General features: G+C 41.4%; 1 protein-coding gene across 1 annotated transcript in view; it reads left to right on the top strand.

Annotated features, from left to right (window-relative positions):
* FAT2 (FAT atypical cadherin 2) overlaps positions 1 to 21,809 on the top strand; it is a 1,015,713-nt gene that overhangs the window by 793,467 nt on the left and 200,437 nt on the right. The window contains exon 15 of the mRNA XM_044069413.1: positions 20,102 to 20,479. Within this exon, the coding sequence (XP_043925348.1) occupies positions 20,102 to 20,479 (378 nt within the window). The remainder of the gene's footprint in view (positions 1 to 20,101; positions 20,480 to 21,809) is intronic.

Below are 21,809 nucleotides of genomic sequence, written 5' to 3'. Positions count from 1 at the left end.
TTCAGTCTTTCTTTCCGCGCGGTTCCTGAAGCAGAAGCAGTTCGCAAGTGCCAGTCGGCCGACACCTGAGATTTTCGAATCGAATTTCAGTCCAAAGTCTTCAATAAAGCTAAGTACCCGTTGAACCTTTTTGCCTCAGTCCGATGTCAGAAAAAGTTAACAATTGCATTTCTTGTGGGAAGCAAATACCTTATAAGGACTTCCATTCTTATTGTATTCCTTGTCTAGGCCCAGACCACGACATCACAGGTTGTCGCTTTTGGGCTAGGTTTAATAAATGAAATATCAAATGCCGTTTTTGACTTCGCACGACATTACTTTGGTAGAAAATTTAATTATATCATGCCGTCGGAGCAGCTGACGACTGGCATGCATAAAAAATGCAAGGATAAGGACAGGCAGCCTAGAACCATGCCAGACTCCGAGGCCTCTGCTGGGCCTGTCGCCGGTTCTCCGGTTTTCAGTGAGGCACCTACGCAGCCCCTGACGACCGCGGAATTGGAACCCCAGACAGCTTTGGATTCTCAAGCGGAGTGTACTATGCCGTCGCAGCCGTCTTCTTTAGGCCCTTCCGACACTGGAGCAGAAGGTGATCCTAGTGCAGTAGAAATGCCTTCGGTTACAGAAGGTGTCTTCAGACCGACTACACTCACCATTAAATCTTATGCTAAACTTAAAACTCCATTAAAACCAAAAAAGACTGTACATCAGTCTCCAGCTCAAGGCCCCATGCCTAAGAAACAGATGCTTAAGATGGCTGAAGATTTGATTACCCTAATCAGGGTTCCCATCCCCCTCCAGATAAAAGGCCAAGACAAGAGGAGGATTATGCTTCCTCTGACCAGGTTTCTATTTCCTCAGATTCTTCTGAGGAACAGGGTTATGCTTTTCCCCCTTATGAAGACTCTGATGCTGAAGGCTCTATTCCCTCAGCATCTCCCCCTGAAGACTACTCCTATGGGGAAACTTTAAATACCATGAGGGAACATTTCCACTGGGAAGGCCAGGACTACTCTGATTCTAAGAAAAGGTTCCGAGAGTTCCTTTTACTACCCCAGCACAGACCACTTACTATCCCTCCAGTTTTAGATATTGTGGATGATGTTTACTTAAGAGTCTAGTCTAAATCCAGACTCCCTACCTCCTGCTCCAGCCAAACCAGACAGATACTACAGAGTACCTGACTCACACAAATTCCTTTATAAAAGCCCTCTGGCCAACCTAGAAACAATTTCCTAGGGTCCCAAAGGGGCTAAAGCCTCTATGGCTAAAAATCCTGTACCCTCTGAAAGGGATTCCAGAGCCCTAGATAGATGAGGAAAGAAGATATACACTCCGCTACTCTGGCTATGAGAGCATTAAATTGTCAGTTTCACATGCTGAAATATCAGCAATTCCTAATGTCTCAATTAAAACAAAAACTGAGCACACATTCTAAACAGTCTGAATTCAAGGAAATGCAGGATCTGTTGCATGCAGCTGAACAGGTGGGCAAACATACTTTACAATGTGAATTTGATTCATTGGAAGCTTCCTGTAGAGCAGCTGTTACTGGGTCTGTCATACGTAGACATGCTTGGTTAAAAGAACAAACGCTACCTGATCATGTTAAAGCAAAATTATTGGATGCACCTTTACAGCAGGATGTCTTATTTGGTGTCAAAGCAGAAGAGGTTTTAAAGAAAATGGAGGATAAGGCAAAGTCTATGCAGATGGTCAAGGATTTTTTACAGATTCAACCCCCTCGTTTCAACAGAAATTGGCCAACAAAAAACTGGTCCTTTCCAGCTTCTGACAGACCACAGAGGGGCAAATACAGATGCCCAAGGGGCAGAGGTCAGTCACAAGGCCCTTACAAACCTCTCCAATGGGGTGCCGCAACCCAGAAAGGAGGCGAAGACAGGCCCCAAGCTAGCAGAAGACGAACACAATGACTCAACCCTCCAACTACCAAGCAAATCTCTCTTGGCAGCTCCCTTGGGAGGAAAATTAGCACTTTTTGCAGACAACAGGCACATCATCACAAAAGACAAATGGGTCCTAAACATTGTCTCACAAGGATACAGATTCCACCTTCATACCTTGCCAAGGAAGAAAGGAATGCCAAACCTGCCACCAAATCAATGGGCAGAGGCACAAAAACAAATTACAGCTCTCATGGACATGAGAGCCATTCAACAGGTACCTACACAGGAGCAAGGACAATGATTTTACTCAAGACGCTTTCTAGTCCCCAGACAGGACAAAGCATGGAGACCCATTCTGGATCTTTCAATTCTGAACACCTATCTGCAAGTACCAAAATTCAAGATGCTAACACTACAGCAGCTTCTTCCCATGCTGGGCAAGAAGGCTTGGCTAGTAACGTTGGATCTCAAGGAGGCGTACCTGCATGTCCCTATCAGACAAAATTGCAGAAGATACCTCCGCTTCATTGCAGGTTCAACCCATTATCAATTCTCTGCACTGCCCTTTGGCTTATCTACTGCATACAGGGTCTTCACAAAATGCCTGGCACCAGTAATTGCATACTGCAGACAAAGAGAAATTCAAATATACCCATACCTGGACGACTGTCTTATTCAAGCAGAAAGCAAGGACATTCTTTTAACACATCTGGCATTTGTCAAACACCTTCTAAGTTGCCTAGGGTACACAGTAAACGAAAAGAAATCAAAACTAGTGCCCTCACAAAACATAATATTCCTGGGTGCCAGCTTGAATACAACGGCCCAGATGGCTTATCTCATGCCAGACAAGCAACAACAGCTGACTCAATACTTCAAAATAATGGCAACAAAGACCCAACTACCTGCAAGAAAAATTCTGCAGGCCTTGGGATTCATGGCATCTTGCATACTACTAATACCATTTGCAAAACTGCATATGAGGAAATTACAATGGTACCTGAAAAGCGTATGGACTCAGCACAACCACAACTTGGAAACAATGATACCACTCATTCCCTGCCTTCAACAAGAGTTTCTATGGTGGGCACAGGCATGTCACCTCAACAAGGGTCAGCCTTTCACCTTACCCACAGCCAGGCAAACTATAACAACAGATGCTTCAAACTATGCCTGGGGAGCACACATGGCAGGACAGTGCATTCAGGGCAACTGGACTACAGATCAAAGGCATCTGCATATCAATCAAAAGGAAATGTTAGCAGTACAGAATGCCCTAACAGCTTTCAAGGACCTCTTACACACAGGACAACTAATGATAAAGACGGATAATACCACAGTAATGTGGTACATCAACAAGCAAGGGGGCACACATTCCTACCCTCTATGCAGGCAAGCTATGACCTTGTGGAACACAGCACTGTCTTACCAAGTTCAACTACAAGCACAATTCCTGCCAGAAAAGAAAAACACATTGACAGATGACCTAAGCAGAAACATCATAAATCCCCACGAGTGAAAACTGGATCCACAAGTATTTGCAATGATAACTCAAAAATTGGGATGCCCAGACATAAATCTATTTGCCAACCCCCAAAACTACCAACTTCAAAAATTTTGCACAAGGACATTCCACCCACAAGCTTGGAAAGTGGACGCCCTCTCATTCAGTTGGAAAACATTAACAGTGTATGCCTTTTCTCCACTGCCTCTTCTAGCAAAGGTGCTGCTGAAAGTCAGATTAGAGAGGCCACACATGATACTCATTGCACCAGACTTGCCATGCCAGCACTGGTATCCAGTTCTAAAGAACATGGCCCATGGCCCACCATGGATTTTACCACAAATTCCTCACCTGCTCACCCAGCGAGACAATCAAATTCTACACAGCCAGCTCAAGACTTTAAACCTGGCTGCATGGCAAATTACCTAAACAATCAACCGACACCTCTATCCAAAGCTGTAATGGATGTCATTCTGGAGGCCAGGGGACCCAGCACCAGGAAAACCTATTCAGACAAATGGAAAAGATTTTGCGCCTGGAACCAGGCTAAAGGCCAAAATCCCCTTGATCCAAGCATTCCTCAGATTCTACAATATTTAACTGAGATGTTGCACAATGGACTTTCCTTTTCATCGATTAAGATCCACGCCTCAGCAATTTCAGCTCATTACAACACGGATCCTCCTTTATTTTCACATCCACTCCTGAGACAGTACCTTAGAGGGGCTAAGAACATAAGACCGCCCAGGAGAGCACCAACACCTACTTGGGATCTCTACTTTGTTCTAGAAAAGCTTACACTACCGCCCTTTGAACCAGCTTTCTCAGCTGATTTAAAGTTTTTTTCATGGAAAACTGCCTTGCTGCTAGCAATAACTTCAGCTAGAAGAGTCTCAGAGCTACAGGCACTAATGGCAGTAGAGCCTTTCCTCATTTTTCATCAAGACAGAGTCTCTCTATGAACTAACCCTTCCTTTATGCCAAAGGTGGTATCCAGTGTGGCCCTTAACCAAACCATTCATTTGCCCACCTTTTTCCCAAATCCCCAGAACAAAGGAGAAAGACTCCTGCACTCTTTGGACATTCACAGACAATTACGCTACTACTTGGATAAAACTAAGGCTTTCAGAAACTCTGACCAGCTCTTTGTAGCCTATGCTGCAGGATCACAAGGAAAAGATATCTCAAAACAGACCATTTCAAAATGGATAGGACATTGCATACGTTTCTGCTACACGCATCATGGGAAACCAGTACCTGCTAGCATTAGGCCCCACTCCACCAGGGCTACAGCTACATCAGCAGCCTTTCTCAGGGAGGTGGCAACCAAAGATATTCTGGAAGCTGCAACTTGGAGTTCAGTGCACACCTTCACCAAACACTATCACTTACCTCTATATTCTAAGACTAGAGCTGGCTTTGCCACTGCAGTTTTGCAGGGCCTACTAGCTTCTTCTAACCCTGTTTAACTCCACCACCCATCCTTAGCTTTGGGATTCAACCCAAGTGTGATGACTGCAGCAGGGTAATATGATGAACATAGTACAGTTTTGTACCTACCATAAATGTAAGTGTTCGAGTGTTCACCCTGCTGCAGTCCAGGTTACCCTTCCTCCATCCCCTCTGAAGTAGCTGGACTTATCCATACCTTTCTATCCTATACAACCTCTGTGGTGTTTTTGCTTGTGACTGAAGGTATTGTTTTATTTCTGCATGTATATATTTTTATATAGCAATATGTATTGCCTACCTATTGGGGGCACCTGACATCTGGTGCAAGAAAAACTGAAGAAAATGGCGTCGGATGCCTCTTATATACCCCTGGCGCACTGATGTCAGGGAAGAAGTGACAGCAACCGACGCCGGACCAAGACTTTGGAACTCTGGCCGACTGCAGGACCGCCTGACAGCAGGATAACCCAAGTGTGATGACTGCAGCAGGGTGAACACTCGAACATCTACATTTATGGTAGGTACAAAACTGTACTTTACAGTTATACATTTAGTAAACACTCTTAATAAGACACAGGTGTATCACATTAGATAAGACACTGGTAGTTGTAGCAAAGTAATCTCTCAGTCTAAAAGCTGTATGCCAGAAGTTAATAATTCACCAATGTTTGATAATTACCATTATTTGATAATTACCATTATATACATAAATAACCAGCTTCAAGTATTTGAAATTAAATTGTGATTTTTTTTACTGTAAATAAATAAAAGTAGGCAATGCACTATAAAAATTATACCACCAACTATGCACTTAAACAAATATGAAATATTTTTAAGAAGATGACATTTTGATAAAAACTGTTTCAGAAATTTGTACCACTGTACCATAATCTAACAGTAACATTTTAAAGCAGTTTATCAACTGCAAAAAGCTCACAGACATGAGCTTAGTATCTAGTCAGCCTAGTTACTCTTTCTAGTTTGTAAAGCCTCCAGCACTTATGAACATGCTAAGACTGTCTTTCCTAACAATTGCCAGCTAAACTTAAAAATGTTACATTGCGAGTGTAATCATAGGTCTCAACCTGCTAAGAGGCCAATGTGGAACACAGACCATTGCAATGTGCGACAAACAGTCAAAATGTGGAACACCATATTTTCGCCCTGCGCGAAAAGTGTACCTCAACCATGGCCCTGGCCTTTCAACCAATAAATACATATATATATATATATATATATATATATATATATATATATATATATTTGTGTGTGTGTGTGTGTATATATATATATATATATATATATATATATATATATATATATATATATATATATATATACACACACACACACACACACACACACACACACACACTCACACACACACACACACACACACACACACACACACACACACACACACACACACACACACACACACACACACACACACACACAATTCAGAGCACTTGGCTGGTCAGATACAACCTGTAGAAGACAGCAAAACTCTTGCTTTTGACAGCTTGCTTTTTTTTTATTTTTATTAATTATGCAGTACTTTTCACAAGTGTCATGGCAATACATAAATTAGTGTTCCTATTAGAAACACACTGTGATGGTGGAAGGGTTTTGTAACAGAAGCAGTGCTTTACTCAGCAACTGTTCTGTTCTCAACTGCATTTATAATTCCTAATATGGCACTCTGCCATAACACAGCAATAAAATACTACCAGTGCTATGCAAGCCTGAATGTGGCAATGAGAAATGCTTGTGTTATTTACAAAGTTATAATGTCCGTGAATATTCAGTGATGCAAAAGGCAGCATAAAGTTGTTACAGATATTCAAGTACCTTTGTTAGGCCTCTTAAAATGGTTACTACCACTGGATCACCACAACCTGGTAGATACATGTATGCATGTGTAGTATCCTCAGACCTCAGAGGAAAGCACCAACTACAGTCTCCTCTAACTTAGAAGGACCAATACCACCGTTAGGCTTCCCAAAACTGCAGTAACACCATAGGGGGAATGGAGTGTTCAGCCAGTTATGCATATATTGAAAACAGACACCCCCCACCCCAATAATTAGCAAGGTCCAGTGCTGTCTACTGCCAGGCGCTGTGACCAATACAATCAAAACCACTGACACCCTCTTGAGCAGCAACTGCATGTATTTTGCTGCAAAAATTAAATTCTCATCAATAAATACGGAATGACTACGATAATGAAAGTGTCAGAAATAAAAGAATACCGATAAAACCTTTTCCAAATACTACTACTTCTTTACTTTTAGCTAACACACTTCTCCAATGCCAAATTTACGCACAGCCATGCATCTGACACAATTCTAGAATGGCATTATATGTATATTGTAGTCAGGCTCATGCATGGAAGCCACCCCTACACCTACCAATGCGATGCCGCTACCCAGGTGACACAGTAGCGCTGTTCACGTCATTTAAGCCAGGCTGCCTCATGTCAAAGTGATTAAAACAAGTAAGTTAAAGCAAGAGTGCACCAGTAACGGTTCTGAATTATATTATATTATATTATATTATATTATATTATATTATATTATATTATATTATATTATATTATATTATATTATATTATATTATATTAGTGTTCGAATTAAGCAGAAAAGTCCCAAAGCAGAGCAATGGCTTCACAATTCGGAACAGCGGAACAGTGGGCTTAATCAACCACAAATGCGGAGTGTTCCGCACAATCTGGAGCATTTGGCTGGTCAGGGTGTAATGCCCAGATGGAAATCTTGGAACAAATCAACACTGTCAGGTATTCAGTTAGCAATGTTTCTAACGGCAAGCTGTCCCTCTGCAGTCATCAAACCATTTAGTCTTTCCAATTTCCTTTAGCAAATCTAAGCATCCTGGTTGCGCTTTGCTGTGTAGGGATGTCTAGTCATTTATGGCAACAAAACCTTTGACTGGAAATTGCAGCCCTTAAAAAAAAAAATAATAAAGCTTTTGCTATGTGTATATGGTTGCTTGAAATAATGTTTGCTTCCAAAATGTTTGCATATTTAAAAGAAAAACTGCATGATTTTTTTTATATAGCCTGACAAATGTGTAACACTACTGTGTGTTTTGCAGGAAACAAATGTTACAGGTTTTCTACAAGTTGTACAGCTTATTTTTCAAATTCATCATTACCGAGAGAACAATTTCAGGTTGGATGGATTAGGCGGATGTGACGTGGGAAAAGAACACGATATTTATAAGGGTGGTAAGAAAAGATAGGCCTGTAGGCGGTCAAATGTTAACAGTTTGACGCAGGTGATAGCTGATACCTAAGAAACCAAATAAGTGGGGATGGAAAGATTCTGCTTCTAGCTTGTGATATAATGGGGAGGACTGAGGACTGTCATATGTGCTGGGAATTTTTCCAGCCGCGCTCTGATGGTAAAAGGAATTTAAACAAGCTCCAGTTATTTTATTTTTTGGGGGGGGGGGGTTGAAGGAAAATAATCAAGTAGGGGATGAACTATAGACAAAATAAGAGAGAACAGAGGTTTTAATGAAGGTGCGGTTGAAAGTTTTAACTGTTGTCAGGAAGAAACAGGCAATGTCTTTAGATGTGAGGGAATGCTGTGTGAAATGATTTGTAAGTTTTTAGGGAGATGTGGGACAGTGGGGTGGTGTAAAGAGTGGAACTTCTGGATTGGAAACAACAAAGATGAAACAGGTACTGAGGGGGACTTTCCTGGAGTTTTAGAAATGCAGCATCAGCGTGGTAAGGAGACATAGGATGCTAATTAGGACAGATGTTGGGTAACCTGAGGTCAGATGGTGGGATAGTCACCATGAGAGGAATCAAGCCTTGTTTATATCTGAAAATTGTCATCTGAAGATTTTTCCATGGCTTTGATAGGCTATAGGAATTCTCTGTGACCTTCCTTTTCCTATTCTTTACATTGAAATATAGGGGACAAATTGTGCCCCATTTATTAGTGATTATTGGGATGAGATCAGCTGCTGTAATTGCTAAGTCCCATTTAAAAATTAAAGTATAATGTAAGTCAATGTGGCCGGAGTCTGGTCTAAGCCATAAAAGCTCAATCCTATTCTGAGCAAGCAAATTATTTCCTTAGTTTTCTATTGAACATGCCTATTTAGGGTCAGGTAATGCAGAAGATGTATGCTATGGAGGTGGTAAAATTTTAATTATTTCACTGGCACATGTCTTCAAAAGGTGACTTCCTTTAGCATTACCAATTTTGAGATAACGAATATGTAGAGGGGTACAATATAACAGTAAATGGTTACACCTCCTCCATTTGTTGGAAACCTTGCAAAAGTTTTACCAAGGCTTTGATATTTAATGTAGAAGATAAGTAGAATGAGAGTATAAAGCAGGGTAGAAGAGCAAGCAAATATATATTATAGTACACTTAGCAAATGGGTCAGAGAGGTAAACCATAGAATTCAGCTACAGAGATGTGCAAAATGATTAAGGGTTATAACAATTATAAGAAGGCTTTCACTCTTTAAAAAGGAGTTGATGTATGTAAATATCCACAAAAGCACATATGGAAGGAGAAATAAATTGGAGGCAAGGAAAGGATGGATAAATTAAGGAGTTAAAAAGCAGTGTAGATTGGAGAAGAGGGAAGACAGATGTAGGCAAAGGTGAGGAAGTTATTATGATGATAGAGTAAAAGTTAGAGAGCTGATCGAACCAGACAAATGCACGAGTAAGATACAGAAGGATTGAAGGAGAAAATAAGATTGTATTGGTTTTGGTGAGAGAAGGATTAGAATATGAGAATGTTTTCTTCAGTGGAATTTTTTTTCATGTAGACATTAACAAGAATAAGAACTAGATAGTCACTTGTTAGCAATTCTTTCACTCTTTCTTAAACAGATTTTTGTCAGAGATTTTTGAATTTGCAGGAGTACCCAGTTCTGAAGGAAAGAGGATGATCCACAGGGAAGATCATGTCTAAGGAACAGCAAGTAGATTCCTACACTGCAGCCTTAAATTACAAGTATGACTCTACTGAGTTTACTTTTGAGAGACAGGTATAAGTGTGGATAATAAAGAATAGAATTTATTGTATGTAGTGTGAAAATTGTATAACTACCATCTAAGTGAGTCTTCGGCTTACACAAAGAGAGATCCAGTGATGGTTCTAAAGAATGATATACTTCAGATTTTACTTCTTTGTTCTATACTTTGTTGATTTTGGCTACAGTCCAAATTTCAAGTTGTTGAAAAGGAAAGAGGTATACATAAGACAGGGGTGAACAGCAGAAGCTCTTATATGTTCAGAGAAAGTGTTTTGCCCCTATAGAGGTGTCCAAGCTTTTGGAAGATCCCTGAGTACCACTTCTTGAATGTGAAGGTAAAATTTCACTTGATTGCCAATAGTGACTGACACTAACAAGTTTTGTGGACCTAAGCAGTTTAACATTACATCTACCTCTAGTTAGCATATCAAAAGTAAGCAAGTCAATAGACTGCGAATTACTGAAGTGAATAGCAAAACTCTGGATTCTCTACAATAAGGGCTTGCTATCTGTGAATGTTATCAAAACCATGTTGTAGCAAGTTAATAACTGAAAGGATATTGGAAGCAAAGGCAATTAATGTGGGTCATTGACACACTGAATGACTTGTGTAACATCATTCAGAGTGGGCATTTTGTTTACAGAGATGGTAAATAATACGGTTTGGAGAGTGAACTTTGAAGCATACCAGCTGGCATATGCTTAGGATAGAGCATGCCATCTTTCTAATGAAATGTTGTTGGTCATTAAAACAATATATAAAGACACGTTACTAACTGTAAAAAATAAGTTTAGATTTATTTTATTGCTTATAATTTCACTCTATGGGTATACCTCACACAGAAAATCAATTAATGGACCATTTTTCAATGGGACATTAACTCACACCAGTAAAAATAGTGGATTATAGATTGAGGTTCACAGTATGTCAGAGCCATGTTTGTTTTACTGTAGACAGTTATTTAATTAATGCAGAAAGAAACTGGTCTACTGTCCAACAACATTAGTCTTACAGCTTGTGCGCTGCAGTTGGTTTAGATTCACAGTGGACCAGCCAAAACAATAGCCATTGTGAACTGTAGTATTTAGCATGCAGTATCCAAGATCACATGTCTACATCAACAAGGAGTGGTCTATTCCAGCAGTCTATGGTTGTTGTTTGTCTTTTCAGCTTTTCCAGGTTAGGGGTCGTCACAGCGGAACTCCGGTCTGCTAATGATTGGCAGTCGATTTTTTATGGTGCTGAGTTGCCAGCCTGACGCCCAACCATCAGCGAAGGCACACCCATTCACGCATGTCTTTCAAACGCTACTCCACCATGGGGAGGACATGCGGACTCCACACAGAAGGCACTTCAGCCGAGAATCGAACAGGAGAACGTCTTGCTGTGAGACAACAATGCTACCGCTGCACCACCGCGGCTACATCTGGAAATTTCTGTCTGATACAACATGCTACGTTTTAGTGTGCCCAGTAATACAGATGTTGTATGTCCTTTTCTTTTACAAATTACCTAAATTAACAGTGAGACTGAGCTATCAAAACTGAAAATCAAAGACTTGAGCCTGGCTATAATTTCAGGTTGGGTGGGTGTGTAATGATATGTGATTAATCTCTTGATGGATGCACTGAGCTATCAAAACTAAAAATCAAAGACTTGAGCCTGGCTATAATGTCAGGTTGGGTGGGTGTGTAATGATATCTGATTAAACTCTTGATGGATGCACTGAGCTATCAAAACTAAAAATCAAAGACTTGAGCCTGGCTATAATGTCAGGTTGGGTGGATATGTAATGATATGTGATTAATCTCTTGATGGATGCACTGAGCTATCAAAACTGAAAATCAAAGACTTGAGCCTGGCTATAATGTCAGGTTGGGTGGGTATGTAATGATATGTGATTAATCTCTTGATGGATGCTCCAGATACATCATGCTACTGGTTCCCAGTTTAAGGAGAAACAGTACTGGCAAATACCTAGCTTCCACAGAAAGAACTCTGAGCTGAGTCTTACTGATGTCACTGCAGTTGTGGGACTTACTTTGGAAAGATCAGCTTCAAAGGGCACCTCTAGCCAGCTGTTTAATGGTCACTGGCAAACCATAACTGCACATCTTGAAAATGCATATGCCTAAAACAGATTGAGATAACTAGCAAATAAAACATTCTTCATACAGATCATTTTATCCAGATTTCAAGGCCAAGTAGCAAAATCTAACTCCTTCAAAATCTGTGCCCCTCTCAGTAGGTACTCACTTAAACTGTATAATTAGAATACAGTAATCCGATCTATTATCAAATGATGCAGGAACTTGGTAAAGATGAACAAGATCCTCAGTGATGTGATGTATTCCCAGCCAGCCTGGTGGGGGGGGGGGGTGAAACATGGTAATAAATAAATGAAAAGATATATGCTAGCTGTTCTTGTGGGTCATTTTAGGTCTAGCCAATTGCCTTTCCAAAGGTGTGAATCAAACCTTGTACCTTGTGTTTGTGAGGTTAACACCTTAACCATTTTACCACCACCCATCCCCAAATTAATTAAATTACCAGATGTAGAAATAGAAACCAGTCTTCTGATCCTCCACCGCCAAAGTCAACTGTGCTGTCTGTTGAGCTAATAAGATCTTATTAGACAGACAGATAGATAGATAGACAGACAGACAGCCGTATTACAATGTAGCAGCCATATGGGGTTCACTACTTTGTGTGCAATTACTCTACACTACATATATGTTTCATGATAAGTACATGTCAGTGTAGTATTAATTATGTAACACTTCCTCTAATCACTGCAAATTGTGAGCCTTATAAGGCTCTGTGATCAGGAGTGATGTGCAGGCATCTTCTGAGTCATCACCAGCTTCCCAGAAAGCATCCGTTTATGCCGTAAAATATTTCCAGTTTTTCAAAGAAGGATGGGAATGTTCATACCTTAATTTTTGATTTTCTGATACATCACTGAGGATTAAAGTAAATTAGTGACGCCAGTAATTAGAATTCCTTAGTTTTAATAAAATGCATGTTGATGCAAATCTTGCTGAGGTTCATCATGTTACAATGCTGCAGTCATTACACTTGGGTTATCCTGCCGTCAGGCGGTCCCACAGTCGGCCAGAGTTCCAAAGTCTTGGTCCGGCATCGGTTGCTGTCGCTTCTTCCCTGACGTCAGTGTGCCAGGGGTATATAAGACGCATCCGATGCCATTTTCATCAGACTTTCTTGCCATGCGGTGCCCGAAGCAGAAGCAGTTCGCAAGTGCCGGTCGGCCGACTCCTGAGATTTTCGAAGTCGAATTTCAGATCCAAAGTCTTCAATAAAGTTAAGTACCCCATTGGGGAAACTTTTTTCTTGCCTCAGACCGATGTCAGAAAAAGTTAATAATTGTATTTCTTGTGGGAAGCAAATACCTCATAAGGACTTCCACTGTTACTGTATTCCATACCTAGGCCCTGATCACGACGTCACTAGTTGTCGGTTTTGTGCTAGATTTAACAAACGCACTATAAAAAGATGTTTTGATTTTGCTTTGCACTACTTTGGCCAAAGGTTCAATTATACTATGCCGTCGCATCAACCGACGACCACAATTCCAAAAAAACGCAAAGACAAGGATAAAGACAGGCATCCGAGGTCCAAAACCGACGACAAAACCTCTTCCAGGCCAGTCGCCGGTTCGCCGGTTCTCAGTGAGGCACTTTCGCAGCCCCTGACACCCGCTACCTCAGAGCCACAGACTGCCTCCGACTCCCACGTGGAGACAACTAGGCCTCTGGAAACTCAAGTTACTGGGCCTACGGAAACTAATCCCTCAGATGGGTCCAGAGCCGCTGAGCAAGCATCGGCTTCTGAGGGTGTTTTCAGACCTTCACAACTTACCATTAAATCAACAGCCAAGACAAAAGTACCATTAAAGACAAAGAAGCAAGTACAGCATTCTCCTGGACAGTCCTCCATGCCTAAGAAACAGATGCTTAAAATGGCCGAAGACCTCATTACTCTAATCAGGGGTTCCCATCCCCCTCCTGAGAAAAGGCCTAGGCAGGATACAGACTATGATTCCACTGATCAGGTTTCCATTTCCTCTGATTCCTCTTCAGACCAGGGATACTCTCTACTCCCCTATGAGGACTCTCATGCTGAGGAATCTATCCCTTCAGCCTCTCCTCCTGAGGATTATTCTTTTGGGGAAACTTTACATACCATGAGGGAGCATTTCCAATGGGAAAGTCAGGATTATTCAGAATCCAAGAAAAGGCTCAGGGATTTCCTTTTATTGCCTCAGCACAGACCCCTGGCTATTCCACCTGTGCTAGATATTGTGGATGATGTGTTCTCTGAATCCAGCTTATCTCCTGATTCTTTGCCCCCTGCACGAGCCAAGCCAGATAGGTATTATAGAGTCCCTGACTCTCACAAGTTTCTTTATAAAAAGCCTTCTGCTGATTCAGAAACTATTTCCCAGGGTCCAAAAGGGGTTAAGGCTTCCATTGCAAAAAATCCAGTACCCCCTGACAGAGATTCCAGAGCTTTGGATAGATGGGGGAAGAAGGTTTACACTTCTGCAACTTCAGCAGTAAGGGCTTTAAATTGCCAGTTTCACATGCTTAAGTACCAACAATATTTAATGGCTCAGTTAAAACAGAAAATGCTTGCAAGCTTAGAAGCTCCTGACTGCAAAGAAATGCAGGATTTATTGCATGCAGTTGAACAGGTGGGAAAACATACTCTGCAATGTGGTTTTGATTCTTTAGAGGCTTCTTGTAGAGCCACAGTTACAGGTTCTGTGATTCGAAGACATGCTTGGTTAAAAGAACAGAGTTTACCTGATAATGTTAAGGCAAAATTATTGGATGCTCCTTTACAGCATGATACCTTGTTTGGTGTTAAGGCAGAAGAGGTGTTAAAGAAAATGGAGGATAAAGCTAAATCTATGCAAACAGTCAAGGATTTCTTACAGGTACAGCCACCTCGATTTAGCAGAAATTGGCCAACAAAGAATTGGTCCTTTCCAGTGTCAGACAGGCCACAGAGAGGCAGATACAGATGCCCAAAAGGCAGATCTCAACCCCAAGGCTCTAACAGACAATGACAGTGGGGCACCTCAACCCCAAAAGGAGGTGAGGACAAGTCTCAACCTTACAGGAAACAGTCACAATGACTTCCCCCTTCATACGCCAAGCACTTCCCTTTTGGCAGCCCCCTTAGGGGGAAAACTAGCACTTTTTTCTCAAAACTGGCAAGCAATCACCCAAGACAAATGGGTTCTGAATGTTGTGTCTCAAGGTTACAGGTTCCACTTTCATACTTTACCAAGGCTAAAAGGAATGCCAGACCTGCCAGAGAATCAATGGGCAGAGGCACAAAAACAAATTTCATCCCTCATGGACATGAGAGCTATTCAAAAAGTACCACAACAGGAACAAGGACAAGGATTTTACTCAAGACTCTTCCTGGTCCCCAGAAAGGACAAGGCCTGGAGGCCCATACTAGACCTTTCAATTCTAAATACTTACCTGGATATTCCGAAATTCAAAATGTTGACATTACAGCAGCTTCTACCCATGCTGGGCAAGAAGGCTTGGCTTGTTACTCTGGACCTCAAAGAGGCATACCTGCATGTCCCTATCAGACAAAATTGCAGAAGATACCTCAGATTCAAAGCTGGTACAATGCACTACCAATTCTCTGCACTGCCCTTTGGCTTATCTACTGTGCCCAGGGTCTTTACAAAGTGCCTGGCACCAGTAATTGCATTTTGCAGACAAAAAGGAATTCAAATATATCCATACTTGGACAACTGCCTCATTCAAGCAGAGACAAAGGACATTCTTCTACAGCATCTGGCATTTGTAAAAATGTTGCTAATTTCTCTAGGGCACACAGTAAACAAAAATAAGTCAAAACTAGTGCTCTCACAACAGATTATATTCCTGGGTGCCAGCTTAAATACAACGGCCCAGATGGCTTATCTCACACCAGACAAACAAATTCAATTAACTCAATATTTTCAATTACTGGCAAAAAAGTCCCATCTCCCTGCAAGAAAAATTCTGCAGGCCCTGGGATTCATGGCATCCTGCATACTACTAATACCATATGCCAGACTGCATATGAGGAAATTACAATGGTACCTAAAAAGTGTTTGGATGCAACACTCTCACAGTTTAGAAGCAGTAATACCAATGATTCCCTGCCTACAACAGGAGTTTCGATGGTGGGCACAGGCATGTCACCTAAACAAGGGTCAGCCTTTTACCCTACCACAGCCAGGCAGACTCTAACAACAGATGCTTTGGAGTACGCCTGGGGAGCACACATGGCAGGAAAATGCATTCAGGGCAAGTGGACCACAGATGCATCTTCACATCAATCAAAAAGAGATGTTGGCTGTTCAAAATGCCCTAACAGCTTTCAAGGATCTTCGGCATCCAGGACAATTATTATTAAAAACAGACAACACCACAGTAATGTGGTACCTAAACAAGCAAGGGGCACTCATTCTTATCCCTTATGCAGAGAAGCCATGACCTTGTGGAACACAGCTCTAACGTATCAAGTTCATCTGCAAGCACAATTCCTGCCAGGAAAGAAAAATACTCTGGCAGACGATCTAAGCAGAAATATCATGGACGCTCACGAATGGAAATTGAATCCACAAATTTTCAGTATGGTAACGCAAAAATGGGGATGCCCAGACATAGATCTTTTTGACTCCCCACTGAATTGCCAACTACAAAAATTCTGCACAAGGACTTACCACACACAAGCATGGAAAGTGGATGCTCTCTCGTTCAGCTGGAAAAGCCTAAAGGTTTATGCCATCCCACCACTGCCTCTCCTTTCAAAGGTACTCCTAAAAGCCAGACAAGAAAAGCCACAGATGATCCTGATTGCTCCAGACTGGCCACGCCAGCACTGGTACACAATCTTAAAGAACTTAGCTCAAGCTCCACCATGGATTTTGCTCAAATTCCACACCTTCTGACTCAGCAAAACAATCAGATCCTGCACGGTCAGCTCAAAACCCTAAACCTGGCTGCATGGCAGATTCATTAGTCAAACAGGCAACACCTCTCTCTAAAGCTGTTATGGATGTCATTTTGGAGGCCAGGAGGCCTAGCACCAGGAAAGCTTACTCAGAAAAATGGAAGAGATTCTGCGCCTGGAACCAGGCTCAAAGCCTTGACCCTCTTGTCCCAAACATTCCTCAGATTTTACAATACTTAACTGAGATGCTGGACAAAGGCCTATCCTTCTCATCAATTAAAATTCACGCCTCTGCCATTTCAGCACATTACAACACGGATCCTCCTTTATTCTCTCATCCCTTGCTAAAGCAGTACCTCAGAGGGGCTAAAAACATAAGACCGCCCCGGAGAGCACCAACACCAACTTGGGACCACAATTTTGTTTTGGAAAAACTGACCCTGCCACCTTTTGAGCCAGCCAATACAGCCGATTTAAAATTTTTATCATGGAAAACAGCTCTGCTCCTGGCAGTAACTTCAGCATGAAGAGTCTCAGAGCTACAGGCATTAATGGCAGTGGAACCTTTCAAAATTTTTCATCAGGACAGGATTTCTTTAAGGACAAACCCTACCTTTATGCCAAAGGTGGTATCTAGTGTGGCTCTTAACCAAACCATCCATTTGCCAACTTTTTATCCAAACCCCCAGAATAAAGGGGAGAAACTTCTGCACTCTTTGGACATACACAAGCAGCTATGCTTCTACTTGGACAAAACAAAAGCTTTCAAGAAAACTGAGCAACTGTTTGTAGCATATGCTGCAGGGTCACAGAGCAAGGCTATCTCAAAGCAGACTATATCCAAATGGATAGGACACTGTATTCGTTACTGCTACACACAGCATGGAAAATCAGTCCCTAATAACATTAAGCCACATTCCACCAGGGCAACAGCCACTTCAGCAGACTTTCTCAGAGGAGTACCTACCAAGGAAATTTTGGAGGCTGCAACTTGGAGTTCAGTGCACACCTTTACCAAGCATTGCCACCTGCCTCTTTACTCTAACTCCAGAGCAGGATTTGCCACTGCAGTTCTGCAGGGCCTCATAGCCAATCCTAACTCCTTATAGACCAGCCACCCAACCTCAGCTTTGGGATTCTACCCAAGTGTAATGACTGCAGCAGTGTAACACGATGAACATAGTACAGTTTTGTACCTACCATAAATGTAGATGTTCAAGTGTTCACACTGCTGCAGTCCAGGTTACCCTCCCTCCATCCCCTCTGAACTACCTGGACTTATCTATACCTTTCTATCCTATAAAACCTTTGTGGTGTATTTGCTTGTAACTGAAGGTATTGTTTTTATTTTATATGTATATTTTTTATTATCGATATGTATTGCCTACCTACTTGGGGGCACCTGACATCTGGGGCAAGAAAAACTGAAGAAAATGGTGTCGGATGCATCTTATATACCCCTGGTGCACTGACGTTAGGGAAGAAGCGACAGCAACCAACGCCGGACCACGACTTTGGAACTCTGGCCGACTGCGGGACTGCCTGACGGCAGGATAACCCAAGTGTAATGACTGCAGCAGTGTGAACACTCGAACATCTACATTTATGGTAGGTACAAAACTGTACTTTCTATTAACTCTTTTCAAAGGGAATTACAGCAATATGTAGAAATTGTCAGTGATGTTATGCCTTCCTCCACTATTTTCCTAATATTTTTTGCTTTGTATCTGATTCTTGAGCAATGAAGTTGAAAGCTATTGAATGTGTCATTATTAGTTTTCTAGCAGTGAGTAATAATAGATTTGATTAGTCACCTTAACCAAAAGTAGACTGCTTGCAAGCAGCATAGTCACTCCTGCCCAATAATAAACCACCAAGGTACTGGAAAACGTTATTTTAGATACTGTGATAATCTTGAGTGGCTATTCAAGTTTGTACTGTGAACTGTGGATTTAGACAACTTAACAGCATTTATGCAAGATCATTTGTTATATAGTTCTGAATTTTTTTTTTCAGGCTCCAAAGGATTCATATTTCTTTGAAGGTAATATCTGGTGACCTCTGTAAGCAGATGCATTATCATCATGCAACTACTGACAGAGGTTTAAGAAAATATCAGGGTTACTTTTCATATTCCACTGTACAATTTAATACCTCAGCCACTTTATGTTATACAACATCAATTATACAAAGATTTCAAATAGGAGTCAACTTGCCTATAACTGTCTTCTAAATTTAAGTCTTCATATGGGGTGGCCATGGTGGTGCAGCGGTTAGCATTGCTGCCTCACAGCAAGAGGTTCTCCAGTTCAATCCTCAGCTGGGGTTTCTTCTGTATGGAGTCTGCATGTCTTCCCTGTGGTCGTGTGGGTTTCCTCCAGGTGCTCCAGTTTCCTCCCAAAGACATGCTGTAGGTGGATTGGACACACTAAATTGGCCCTAGGTGTGAGTGTGTGCCTTCTGTGGAAGGTTGGGTGCTGGGCTGGCAACTTGACACCATAAAAATCTCCACTGCCAATCATGAGCAGACAGGTGATCTGCTGTGATGACCCCTAACTGGGAAAAAACTGAAAGAAGAACTGAATCATCAAAAAAATCAATTCAGCTGTGAAACAAATATTTTCCATTAGAACATATTTTTTCTTCAGTATGGGGAGCAGCTGAGCCTGCAGAGATGTTAGCAGCTAAAATATACAATATTGCTCTCATCAGGAGCAAAATATTAAGCATCATTCTCACTATTAAATCGTAGGCACTCATCGAATGGGTGGAAGCACAAACGTGTGCAGGAGGTACATACGTCAGCTTAGTATAGATACCATCCTCAGATTATGCACATTAAATATGCAAAGCACTGGTGTTGTCATTTATTTTATGAATTTTATAAAAAATGCATTGTAGAAAAATAATTGTACTGATTCTAGTAATTGGCCCTAAAGATCTTTCATTACACAGATGCACTTTCATTCTTGTAATCCTTGATCAGTGACCGTCTAAATTTAGAAGTTCAGCTGCCAGCCCAGCTTATTATTTCTGTGAACAACTGATTAGCTCAGCTGTGACATAGCTGGAACTGCCACAGGGGACTTTAATGATTTGTTCACATTGTTTATTGCTCTTTAATTTATACAAATGTAAATTAATACTGTGTGCATTCCTCAGTAGGGTAATGACGGCCTTGCAGGGAAATAATTGCTTTTTTTCCCTCTTTTATAGGTCTCAACTCAGATGTGGTTTATTCTCTTGTGGAATCAGCTAGTGAACAATTCTCTGTTGAATCATCAACAGGGATCATTCGCCTTGAGAAAACCTTACCGGAGGAGCACCAGTCTACCTTTGAGCTGACAGTCTGTGCATCAGATCAGGGATCACCAAAACAACTCTCTGCTTTTGCCACTGTAATGGTTTCAGTTGTGGATCTGAGTGATTATCTGCCTGTGTTTTTACACAGTGAGTACATGGCTACGGTAACTGAGAATACAAAAATTGGGACAGAGATAATGAATGTGTTTGCTCGAATGGAGACTGGAGAAGTGACGTACAAGATTCTCAGTGGAAATGAGCATGAGAAGTTCAGCATGAATCCTAAAACAGGTATCTTTTTTTTTTTTTTAGAAAACTTAGATAATTATGCCATGAATTAAAAGTCATCCAATGAAACTGCCTAACTTGTCCTCAATAATTGTATGATGTTTAAACCTGCCTTTGTGTAGAAGATGGCTCCTGTGTTTAAACATTGTGCACAGTAAATGAAAATGAGGATAAAGTCTTTGATATTTGTGTCTCCTTGTGTCTGCTGATAATCAAGAGACTTAAAAAGCCTCACTCATTTGTTTCCTGTGACAGTTCTGCCACTGGATTCCAGATTACCCACACTTTCCAATGACCAGTCCAGCAGAGTGGGTTGACACCTTCTATCCAACAGAAGTCTGCATCACGGTGCCATGAAGGATAGATGCTTTTCCCCTGACCAATGTACTGGTCCCTTTGACAACCTGAGATACACATCTGCTACAATGCTACCTCAGTGGCACATATATGTACATATGCATGGGACAGATATAGGTTCATAGGTATATATGCCTAAAATAGACTTGGGGACCAGCCCATTGATAAATTTATGATTTCCCATCCAGTGATCAATGTTACAGTTGAATAGGGTTACTCTGCTTAAAGTGGATGGGGAGCCTTTTCCAGAGTATCGGAATCCTTTGAGACAAATATCTGTCTTTCCAGCATGTTCTGTTTATGTCACAAGAAAAGTTCATATCCCTGGATCTAGTTTTTTTGGTGCTACTGGTTTAGCAGATGTACAAAAGCATCATCTAAAGATGCCTTATATGCAAAGCACATACCGCCTCTTAACAACCTATAAGAGACTGAGCATAGGGACAGGGCTATAAGGCAATCTGTATAGGACAGTGTGTTAATATCCTGGATTCTCTTTGTGAGGAACCTCTGTAAGCATTCTAACTGTTGCATATGCCTAGTTAGGTACATGCTAAAGGAGTGATGGATTTGATAAGGGCCTAGCAGAGTGATATTATAATTTCCTTGAACCTCGATGCCATACCTTGTCTATGTGTTACTGCTGCTGTGCTTATACACATCTCAGTAGGAGTGCAGAGTTTGACTTAACATGCTGCCAGTCATGCATCCAGTAGGAGCCATTCATGCTGCTCGAGGACAGATGAGCCTACATCACATGTTCATTCTCATTTTCCTTCATCGGCTCTTCCACTGCTCCAGTAATTAATCAGCCTTGGGTCACGTGGGGTGCAGTCAGGAGTCAGAATTGTATTCTTTTGCGCAGTGGAGTTGGCAAATGTAGGCTAGTTTTGATATATGCTCAAAATACAAAACAGGCTGAATCACTGTTAAAGAATACATGAGTAATCTAAACAGTGCAGCCTTATTAAAGGTC

This window comes from Protopterus annectens, chromosome 4.part0 (genome assembly GCF_019279795.1).
Source record: "Protopterus annectens isolate FY-2018-M chromosome 4.part0, PAN1.0, whole genome shotgun sequence".
In the NCBI taxonomy this organism is placed as follows: domain Eukaryota; kingdom Metazoa; phylum Chordata; order Ceratodontiformes; family Protopteridae; genus Protopterus; species Protopterus annectens.
This window is presented reverse-complemented; position numbering and strand designations above follow the sequence as displayed.